This window comes from Chrysochloris asiatica, unplaced genomic scaffold, assembly GCF_000296735.1.
Source record: "Chrysochloris asiatica unplaced genomic scaffold, ChrAsi1.0 scaffold00009, whole genome shotgun sequence".
NCBI classification, from domain to species: Eukaryota; Metazoa; Chordata; class Mammalia; order Afrosoricida; family Chrysochloridae; genus Chrysochloris; species Chrysochloris asiatica.
The window spans coordinates 18783700-18795481 of record NW_006408527.1 but is presented as its reverse complement, the minus strand read 5'-3'; the positions used below and the strand labels follow the sequence as shown (position 1 = coordinate 18795481).

Here is an 11782-nt window from a genome sequence, read left to right as displayed (position 1 = left end):
TCTGGGTACACTTTCTCTCTCAGCTCCCATCTCAGAGAATTCACAAGGCTTCTTGATTCTTATTATAGAGATTTCAAATTGAGCAGCTCTGGTATAAAGTCCTTCCCACGGAGCAGCAATAACTGATTAACACTGAATGCTTGCCAAGAGAGGGAAACCAAAAGGATTGGGTCAAGGTGAGGACAATTTGGGCGGCCTAGTTGATACCTGGAGTCCTGGTATGGTGTTGTGGGCTAATGCATCACACTGCAAAGTCATTTGAACTGCAAGGTCAGTGGTTAAAGCTCACTAGCTGCTCCTTGGAAACCCTATACAGAGTGGCTATGGGTCAGAATCAACTCACCGGCACTTAAAAACAACAAATCTACCTACCAAATCATATACATTCTTTGTCCTTTCAGGTAGCAATACAGATTATTGTATGGTTATCAGAAAGGCTGTGAATTGGTTTTCTTCTCTTATAGTCCTGGTGTAAGTGGATAAGTGTTGGACTGCTAACTGAAAGGTTGGTGGTTCAAACCTACCAGCTGCTCCTTGGGAAAACCCTATACAGAGTCATTACCAATTCAAGGTCACACAACAATAGTCCTACCCTGTGAGGTGGCCAGAAAAGCTAAGGGGAAAGGATCAGGGCTCACCACATCTGATTCTTCCATGATACAGGTCCTTGGGACAAAGCCCTGATCTGGGGTCACCTAAGGCTGAGTGCTTCTGAACCAGTTCACTGTGATTGGCTGCCCTGCTGAGAATTTGCCTTTCTATCCCAGTAAACTGAATCAGAATCCACAAGATTGTGAAAGGTAGATTTTGATTAGAAATATCTGGAGTGGAAAGGCTAATTCTCTGTGTAGGGGTAGGGGGTGGGCTTGAACCTCAATGAACTAGTTCAAAGTCCTGTAAAGAATCTGCATTGACAGGGTGTCCCCAGCTTTTGGGGACAGTTCTTTGGGAGAACTCAGGTCAAGGAGGAGAAGAATGTAGATGTTTTGCTCCCAGCCCAGACATAGCAGAGAAGACACACAGGACTTGTAGAAACCATTCATTTTATTTCCTGTACTGGGTTTATACAAACTTGCCAGCTACAAATGCAAAGCTCACTGGGGGTGCTATCTAAAAAGAATGCTGCTAAAAAGAGGAAGCAATCTCTTACCTATTCCAGGCAGGACTGGTGCCCCTCTCCCTGAGGGGAATGGGAGTGGGAGCCTTGGCTAGAAAGATATTAAGGGGACACTATAGCTCTGTGGTTCCACACCGCCCCCCGCCCCCCAACAGAGACACCCTCTGCTTATCTAACCACCATTCTTCTTCTAAGGTCACTTTTATGCTAAAGACACTGAGATCATACATTTCCTGGTATGGTTTGTTGTCTAATACTAGCAAATCAAATTGGCCCCCATATGTGCATAAGTAGATATATGTATATAGATATTTAATATTTTTCATTAGTCTTAAGAGCTGCCAGGGGGAGGGAGCCTAAAGGGGGAGGGATGGATTCCACCTTGCTGTAGTCAGCCCTGCCCCAAGAGTGTGCTCTCACAAAGGCATGAGAGCAAGTGTGCACAGCTTGTGACCTCTGGACTTCTCTAAAGTGGCATTAGCAGTATTTGATTACAGCCTTAGTTATTGGTCAGGGAGGTAATGTGCTAATCAGGAAGGCCCTAGATTAGTCACTAGCTAGGACTTTCCCCAAGGGGGTAACTTAGGCTTGGGCCTCCCTCCGGGCCCAGTTCATTCCTAGCCAGATGCCCTCTGCTGGGTATAGGGTACCAGTAATAAATGCCAAAGTTGGGCGCGGGGGCAGTCAGACTTCATTGCTAGCCAGGAGGAGTTCCATGCTAGGTAACTCAGCCCAGACTCTTGATTCCAGATACGTACATACTCCCAAGGCCCCTGGCCCACTCTGACAGTCTTCAAAAGTGTTTGGAAGGCTGGGCGGGTACATGCCAGCATCCTAGAGGCTGCCTGCCAGGGAAAAGTCCTGGTGGTCTCTTGGACAAGGCTGAGATGTTACACTGTCTGCAGGACCCTCCTTAGCTTGCTGATCTCACAGTCTGGATGCCAGACTGAGGTACTGTCCACTGAAGAGCAGCCTCCAGAGAGAAAGGTCACAGCGGAAGACAGATGCTGTGGACATGACCCAGATTAGAGAGGGATCCAATAAAAAGGAGTGTAAGAAGTCTATGGAGCTGTAAGGGCCTGCACCAACAAACAGTGATGGCAACAGTGACCCCAAACCATTGCCTTTTGGCTTTGTACTGTGGTGAGGATCCACCAAGGAGCAGACTGTCATGGGTGTCTGCCACGGCCTGGTCTCCCCATTCCACAAAGTGATGATGGAGGGAGAGGATCCAAGGAGGACATGGCAAGGGACAGCTGTGTGCTTGCCTGTGTGCACACAACTGGCCCAGGGGTAAACATTTCCCACAAGAGAATTCACACCAGATCATCCTTCCACTAGGACTCCCTCCCGCGAAACTATCCCACCCATAGGCAAGATTCTCTCTGTGAGTTCTGGGGCCAGCCCTTGAAACTGGGTAACAGAAAGGAAGCTCTTGGGGTCGAGGGCTGCTACCCCAGTCTCCTCAGATCACTTGCCAGTCCCATTCAGACATTGCACATTTTGAAAATAGATTTGCTTTTAACAAAAGCGTAAAATAGATCTGTCTTAAAATGCCTGTCCTCTCCTCTTTGGATCAAAGGCAAGGGCTATGGCCTCAATAGGGGAGGGGTGGTGTGTAAAGTACAGGAGAGGAAATGGACCAGGGCAGGAGCTCTAGGAAAGGATCAGACATCCAAACAAATATATCTATATATATATTACATATGTATATATAATATGTATCATCTCCATAAAACATATATTAAGGCATGTAAAGCAACATAAAGAGCCAGCTTTATGAAATAACAGGTGAGAAAGGGGTGGGAGAGGTACAGACATTATTTCTTGAGATTTTACACGTATTTCTAAAAATATCACTTAGGAATTAAGAGAAAAAAAAAAAAAGGCAAGACAGAGAAGGGATGGAAGGTTTTGAAAATCTGTTTCTTATGGATGGAGACAGATGTGGGGCAAGAAGAGGGTTCCTTGGGAGCTCAGCCCACCTGCCAAGTGCGGAGAGGTGAAAGGATGGATCTTGGGTACTTGAGCTGCATTGAGGAGGGGAGATATAGGCAAGGGCCGTGTTCAACAAAACACTGCTAGATGTGGAGACAGGTGGAATGCCCCGTCTGCAACCCCTCAGGAGAATGAGAATACCCTAAGCACCTAGAACCGTACCTAGTACATAAAAGGTGCTCAATAAATATTCATTGAATAAACCATCATCTTTACTTGCATATGAACCAGTAACTGTATCAATCATGGAGTGGAGAGGAATTGGTGGAAGACACAGTCTTTGTTCTTGGAGTTGCTGGAAGTCAGACTGATGTTTCCAGGCACCAACTGGAGCAAAGAGAAGGTCTAGAGCCCATGGTGTCTTCCAATTCATTGTCCTCCCTCTTCTCTGGCTACCTTCATCCTCAGATGGGTGATGCACAGACAAAGAGGGAATCGGCTTTGCTTCTGCCTTGCTCTCCCTCCCTGGCCTCCCTGGGTAGGTTGCTCATGGGAAAGCCAAGTTTGTCCTTCTGTGCAGCCTCAGCCGGTCATCAGTTGGGATGCGGGCAGGACCCTGGAGTCTGGGTTCCCAGGTTTAAGGCCTTGCTCTCTGGCCTCAGGGCATACTCAGACCCCCATTGGCCCACAGCACATTCCAGGGGGAAGGGAGCAAGGAAATCTTAGATAAAGTCCCAAGGTTGACCACACCCCACATAAGACAGGCTCTTCTCTCAGTCCCTGGGGAGACAGACACCAAACCTGGACCTAGAAGAGCTATCTTCTGGCTGCTCAATTCCTCTTCACCCACACCTCCATCCCCACACCAAGCACATAAGCTCTGCTGGAGCAGGGGGTGGGGTGGGGGTTGAGGGGGTTTCCTCCTAGGGTCATGAACCTTCGCTCAGCTGATACTGGGTTGATGGCAGAAGAAGGTGACAGTCTGGCACAGTACTTTGCACTGATTTGAGGCCCAGCCCTGGAAAAACCCATTTTAGACTCTTCATTTCTTTCCTCTTCCTTTTAACTTACAAATGTGTCCTTCTGTTTCCCATTCTTTCCTCCCTCTGCTGCCCCTTCTCATCTGTCCTCGGACACTGCACAGACCTGCCTTTCTCTTTCTGCAGCCAGCACTGTCCCTCCGGAGCCAAGGGGCCCTTCCCCATCTCTCACTATCTTGTCTTGGGCTCAAACACGGGTACTCAATCTCCATTGGATCCAAAAGGAACATCCATTAGCAGAGATGTGTTAAAGTCCTGGAACAGCAGGGCTGGTGGAGGAGGGGATGATGGCAGGATATGTCCATGGTGTCAAGAGGGACAAGTAGAGGCAGAGTGTCCATCCCCTCTTTTCTAGTCCTAACCTAAGACAGTCCAGGACACACTCCCTACCAGGGCAGATTCTCCATCAGGGAATGTTCCAGAAGGGTCATCACAACCCTAGACAAAGCCAGTCCTAGGCTCCTGGTGACATGAACATCAGAGAAGATGGTGCTCTTGGCCCATGTCCAACCTGGATGGGCCACTCGCCACCGCAGGCCCTGTTCCAGGACCACTGTGTGAGTAGTGAGGGCTTCAGGACTAGGCAGGGTGGTGTATGGACATGGAGGTATCCACACTCCTCTCAGCAGCAAGCCCTGGCACCCAGCCTGGCTCCCTGCAGCCTCCGCATGGAAGCACAGGGCCAGGGGCCAGGGTGGGGAGAGAAGGACTTCAGAATGTGGCTCTGTGGAGCTTCACAGCATGGGCCTCGGCCAGGGCTTGCACTAGAGAAAAGAGAAGCAGGTGAGAAGGTACTGCCCAAAGGAGCGACTGCTCCAGCCAACCTTACCTGGGAGAGATGATGGCTTATTTTGTAAACACCTGGCAGAAACCCACCCTGCTCTGTCTACCCAGAAAAGGCGTCCTACATCAAAATCTGTCAAATTCTTTTCTCCATGCCTGCTATGGGATGACTCTGTGCTAGGGAAAAGGGGCAAGGACAGCCTCTGGCTATAATAGTCTAGTGTTATTTTCATTTACAGTCAAGTCTAGGTATGGGTCAACAGCTTCTGGGGGCTTCTGACAGCTTCTGGGGCAGGACTATCTTGTATCTCAACAGATGGAAACCTTGGTGGCCAAGAAGGGCTATAGGGGAGTGGCACTGGGGGCAGGTGAGGTCTCAACTGTTTTCTATCAGCTTCTGAAGAAGCATAGCCCCTTGGCATTGTCCAAGCAGCAGCCTTGCCAGCTGGCTCCATAGCACAGCATAGCAGAGGGATGCTGGAGGCCTCAAGCAGATGGATGGATGGGTGGGTGGGCGGATGGATGGATGGGACAGAGCCACATGGAGGCACGTAACAGTGAGGGGAGAAGCAATGCTGGATGAGGGTGTGGATGGCTCAGTGGGGCTGACGGAAGGGGGCCCATTCCCTGGGGTGGATGAAATACAGTAGAAAAGTGCTTACGTCAGAACTCAGACCCGCATGGTATGGCTGCTGTTGGCGCCCCGTGGGGATTCAGACGATAGGGGGTTGGCTGGTGGAGTCGGGGAGGCAGGGGAGGTGGGAGGGCTTGGGGTGGCACATTGCACTGGAAACAGAAATGAACAGGGAGTGAGTAGGGCAGGCAGAGTGGGAGGGGTAAGGAGATTGGGCACTCAAGAGCAAGCGAGACCCCTCCTCAGGGGCAGGGAGGCAAGCAAGAGAGGAGAGCTGAGCTTGGGAAACTGCTCAAGCCATGACAAAGCTGTCCTCCCTCCTAGGGTGCCATGGCGGACAGCATGGACCCCAGGGATGGCCCTGCCAGATTTGAGTCCAAACTCTGCAGTGAACCTGTGTGACTGTAGACGAGGTCCAGCCCTCTCTGGGCCAGCCTCTCCCTGCTCCCATCCACCAAGTGGGAAGGTTCACATACTGCTCAGTTATTGTGAAGAGAGGAGCGAGCAGCATTAATATCCAGTGATCTTGCCAGTGATAATGATGAATAGTGCAGCGAAATTACACGAATCCAAACATCAGGCCCCCATTTAATGAACAGAGAGACATGATGAGACCTCCATGCCAGTCAAGTCCATGGAAACGGAGGCTTTGGATATGTTCAAAGTAAGTTCTATTAACTGAGACACAGCCAAGGGCTCCAATTGGGATCTCCCCTTTTCATCAATTTAGTACAGGCAAACCCTCATTCAATCCTCACCCCATTCCCCTGACAAATCATTACAAGTTTTAAAGTGGTGATGTCTGAATGAGTGTGATTTTACTCTATTATCATTATTCTTCAGTGTTGAGATTGGCAAAGTGGAAAGGCGATGAGAAGTGGGACTGTATTGCTCGGGATAAGACCAAGGCATTCTCCAATGAGGCAGAGGGGTGGCAGAAAACAGCCTGACCTTGGCCAGCATAATACAGCAGTGGCAGTTTCTCATAGAGAGAGTGGCCCCAGCTCTGCACTGTGCAGCCTTGTCCCTACTACCCCCACCCAGACCTCATCACCCTTCCTGCCTCTGTGAAAGGGGACTGCAGCCTTGGCCATCACATGAGCGCTTGCTCCTGTGGGTGGAAAACACATACAGCTCCAACATGTCTGCCGGCTGCACACATGCAGTCTGGGCACGGGGTCTGGCAACAGCACATCCTCTGCACACAACTCAGTTATGCGTGTGTGTGTGTATCCTTCCACATGGCCAAACACACTTTCAACTTTACATTCAAATACATCTGCAGACACTTTCAAAACATACAATCGTTGGTGTGTCTGTCTGTATCCCTGGCCCAGTGGTTAACTCTCTGGTAGCCTCAACTTCTACAAGAGTCACCAAACCAAAAACTGAGCCAGGAATTATTTCATGGAAGCCAAAATAGATGCAGCGCAGTGAAGTTCTGGTACTTTACTCATAGAACAGGCCTTTCAGTCCAATTATTCTTGTTGGTACACAATTCTAATTGGTGCTGACTTGTGGGGGATGAGCCCGCAGGAGATTAGAAATAGGAAAATTAGAAGAAAGAGAGGCATTGGGCACAACTAAAGAGAGAAAAAAAAATTTTTGGTGAAATAGAAGTCATAATAACTCTGAAAGTGTTAACAGTTTGGGAACTTTTAGGGTCTAACCCTATCATAGCCCCTAAGGGTACCCCTATAATAGGGATCTTTAGAATGATAATAAAAGGGGGAACAAAAAGTTATGTTAAATATAATCTCTTCATATAAGGACTATATCCATCAGTGTGCTTAAAGTCGACTCATGCAACAGATGTGGATTGGACCAGTGTGACATTACAAAGTGTGTGACCACAAGTACTACCACACCCCCAGGTACCAAGAATTGGTCACACATGCTCATGGACATACCTGAGAGTGCTCTTTCTTCCATTCTGCATGTATTCACACACAGATAGATATTGACAAGTACTGTGGTTATGTAGACAGTATATTGTTTATGGAGTCCTGGGGTGGCACTGTAGGATAAGCACTCAACCACAAGGTCGGTTTGAACCACAAAATCGGCTATTCATATTCACCAGTCACTCCTCAGAAGCACTAGACAGGGTCGTTATGAGTTGAAACTGACTTGATGGCACTTAACAACAAGATTCTTTACAATATGAGTCAGAACAGACTCCATGGCAGTGAGTTTTGGGTGGGTTTATTTGACTGTCCTTTGAGTCCTATACTACCAAAAATCCAGTCACACATCAATAATTGCCTTCATAAGTACTACCTCCAATTATGCATTGCGTTCTCACATTCATATGCATCTGCTTTCCAACACCTTACCCCATACCACTTGCACTCCTAAGTAATGGTCTCCCACACAACACCCACTGTGCACTCACACACAAGCGCACACACACACTTCTATAGTCATACTCAAGCATTCTCTCCGTCCATATACTTACACCTTTGAATACACATCAACACAGGTGTATTTACAAACATCTCCTTATAAGATCTACATTCACATGACATTCATACAAAAAAATAACACCACATTATACACTATGTAGTTTTTACAAACATTGCACTGCACCTTACAGGTTACTAGATCCGTGCCACACACCCACACTCGGGTATCAAGTCCACTGCGTACTGCCCTCTAACCTGTGCCTGGCACCCCATACACAGTGTTCTGGGCATGAGTCCACACCCATACTATGTATGCCCCAAACAGCCCTTGTTGGGCCTGGCAAAGATGCAGCAGTGAGAATCTGAGCCCTAGGTTGGGGGGTGTTGGGGACAGTGGGCTAGGTCTGAGGTCTGGCCCTGCCCCAGCTATTTTTCAAATAGCTGGGGTTTTGGCAAAAACGAGGTGACCGCTTGGCTTTCAGCACACAGGCCTGAAACACATGCCCATGTGTATGGAGGGGGAAATCTGAGAGGCCGGGTGGGTTTTGTTTTCATGGAAGCTTTGACTGGAGAATTGTAGTAGAGAGAGCCAGGGGCTGGGACCAGGGCAGAGCAAGGCGTTTTTAACATAGTGTTGAGTGCGTTGTCCCTTGAAACAGGAAGTTGTCATTTGCCCAGAGCATGTGGAATTTGATCTTTGGAAGGTTCAAGTTCATTTTGCAGTTAAACCGAGGGGAGGTTCAGCAGAGCCTCCTTGCAGCCAAACTGGTTCTGCTGCCTTTATGCTGCCAGATGGGGCTCTCTGAAGCCCAGTGTCTTCTCTTCCCTTCAACTCCTGTCCAGCTGACAGCCTTTCTTGGAAATCCCTATAGGGCCTTTCCTGGGCCACCCATTTGACTGTTCCTTGAGCCCTATACTGCCAGAGGTCCTTTTATTTAGGGTTCATTTCTAGTTCCTTTGGTTTCTGAAAACATCCATGTTTAAAATAATTAGCAAAATGACAAATGATTCCTAGTTCTACTTCCGCTACTGCTGTTTGAACTGCTACTACCATCAGCAACACGAGTACTACTATCACTACTTCTACAGCAGGCTAGTGTTTATTGAGCACTTACTAAGTGCCAGGCACTGTGCTAGGTGGTCAACACATGCAGGTGTCTGATCCTCATGCCACCAGAGTGAAGGCAGGTGCTTTTATCTGAATTTTATGGATGAGGAACTGGAGCCTCATCTACCTGCTTTTCCTTAACCGCAACATGGGACACCTGCCCTCCCCCCTGTGTTTTCTTAATCTGTTTATGGCCAGACTCTTGCCTGGGCACACCTGCACACCCGCCTCTCTCATTTACTGAAGCCATCTCAAATCAAGGTTCTCTGTGGAGTCATCCGCTTGACTGTGGTCTTCGAAGTCTACACTATATCTTGATCCTTTCAACCGTTCATCAGGAAAATTCAGCCTCCCCAGGGCCCATGACTTAGCCTTGTCTTTCCTCTATATTTAACTCTTCCATTGATATAGACTCCCTTTCATTCTTTAAAGCCTAGTTAGTTTCTCACCTATTCTGGAATGATAACTCATATCATTCCAGAATGAGGGAAACCTAATTCTCTTAACTTCCATCACCTCCAGGGTCTGCCTGGGACTCATTGGTTTTTGTAGTAGAGTGAAGCCAGTTCCTCACACTCTATTTTCTTCACAGAAAAGTGGTCTTGGGTCAGGAGCCAACATGGTGGTTGTATTATGTTTAACTTCTTGGTTGCCTGCACTACTTTCTCTTCTTGTTCTTCCTATCTGCATGTAGCAAGAATGGGAAGTAAAAGGATGTACCTACCTTTTTTCCACAACTGGTAAATGTTTTTGCTTATCTGACCTAATCAAGCTCAGTTATCACCTCTCTGTGTGTTCCCTGACCTGCCCAGGCAAGATGGCGCCCTGTGCTCCCTGCATCCACAAAGCATATCTGAGGCCCATCACAACTCTGAGTGCTTGAATCTCAGCAACTCTGGCCCCTTTGTATCCCGCTAAGCCTAGCACAGTACCTGGTGCTCAATAAACAATGATCCTGACCTAGAAGAACATCGCCCTGACCCTGACCTCTCTGTCCCTGCCCCCCTCTCAGTGCTGTGCTTCCTCCCCTACAGCTGGTCAGCCGGCCTCCCTGGTGGAGCGAGGCCCAGCCCTCTCACCAGACAGCATGCGGCCCCTGCGGGAGGCCTCGGTCGCCAGTGTGCAGGAGATTTCAATCCGCTTCTCCTGCTCCTGTAGCTGGCTCTCTGAGTCCTGGGGCACGTCCACAGAGTCCCCCTCGCCGATGGGCACCACGTTCTGCATACTGAAGAGGCACAGACACATAGACATGGAGGGAGGGACAGGAAGGGCCAATTGGCTTGGGGGGCCTGCGGACTGAGGTTGGTGGGGAGGGCCGGGGCCTGTGAGTGTGTGCTCTAGTTCCCAATAAGGTTGTCTCCAGATGAGGGGGACCCTGGCAAAACACAGGCTGGGACCCCTACCCTCAATGTTGACAAATGAATTAATAGTTCAAGTGAACATGTAGACAGCCTTGAAGGGGACCAGAAGTCACCAGAGGGCAGCCCACCAGTTTTGCCTTGATGCTTATCATGGGCACAGCATCTCTTGTTGGCACCACATGGCAGCATCATCCCTGCCAGATACCTGGGACTGGCCTGCTCACTCAAGTTACTGCCTCAATCTGTTCTCCCATGGGGAGGCTGAATACCCTCAATGACATGGACCCAGAGGCACTAGTGCCTCGGGTATTCTAGGTAACAGGGAGGGCAGAGGAAGCGGGGGTCACCTCGCCTTTTACCTGGATTTGGCAATAAGCGTCTTGATCCTCTCCACTTTCTTCTGTTTTTCCTTCAACTCCTCGGGACTCAGGGGCAGGTCAGGTTCCAGGTCAACATACCGTTCGGGGATGAGAACTTTGTCTGGGGTGGAGAGCTGTGGAGAATCTGAGGTCACCACCCACGTCCAACTGTGTCTTTCTCCTTGTGTTCCCCTCCTGGACTCCACTCACCTCCTTTCTGATATCCAAATCATAGTGCTGGGGTTCCAGCTCCATCTTACGAAGCCGGGCTATCTCCTCTCGTGGTGTCTCATAGGTCTGCCCACCAGGCTCCTCTGCCCGCAGGGCTGCCTCCAGGTTGGAGATGTCCACCTCGTGGATGCTGCGGTGACGGCGCACCTAGGGGACAACATTGTTATAACTACTTGGTCTTATCCCCATTGCTGGCATCACTCCACTGTTACCCACAGTACCAGGCAGTCCTAACCAAGCTGGGGTCCCCAGCACACCCACCCTGGCCACCACCTCACTGCCCCCGACTGTAGAGCTACCCTTTTTCCATCCTGCCTGTCTAAAGCCTGCCCACCTTCAAAGTCCCAGAGACAACATCTCTCTCATCAATGTCTCTTATCAATGCCTGTCACGCCCCAATGACCTATACCCCACATCCACATTCTGAGCCATATACTTTAGACAGTTGAATCACTTTATCTTATCTTGATCTCCAATTGTCTCAGATTCTAGAAGTTCCAATTCACTAATCAGAATACAAACGTTTTGAGAACAGAACTAAGGAGTTAGAATTTCTCTGCATTTCTCAAATTTAGGAGAAAGAAAAATGGGGCAGATGCCTTTGGTTAGTTCTAGCTCTGTCACTTAATAGCTGTGTGGCCTAGGAATCATTGAGTTTCTCTGATTTTGTTTTCTCAGATATAAGATAGTGAGAGCCATTCTCAACACAGTGCTATTTTAAGGATTAAATGGGATAACATGAAAGGGTTTGTATGCTGCCTTTCAGTGGTGAGTCAGAATTGACTTGACGGCAGTGGGTCATTTCT

General features: G+C 48.8%; 1 protein-coding gene across 1 annotated transcript in view; it reads right to left on the bottom strand.

Moving 5' to 3' along the window:
- Positions 1 to 5540: 5540 nt before the first annotated feature.
- PLEKHA6 (pleckstrin homology domain containing, family A member 6) overlaps positions 5541 to 11782 on the bottom strand; it is a 183377-nt gene continuing 177135 nt past the window's right edge. Inside the window, exons 19-22 of the mRNA XM_006834101.1 lie at positions 10956 to 11123; positions 10746 to 10879; positions 10105 to 10250; positions 5541 to 5664 (exon numbers count right to left, since the gene is read on the bottom strand). Of these exons, the coding sequence (XP_006834164.1) occupies positions 5549 to 5664; positions 10105 to 10250; positions 10746 to 10879; positions 10956 to 11123 (564 nt within the window). The 3' untranslated portion in view covers positions 5541 to 5548. The remainder of the gene's footprint in view (positions 5665 to 10104; positions 10251 to 10745; positions 10880 to 10955; positions 11124 to 11782) is intronic.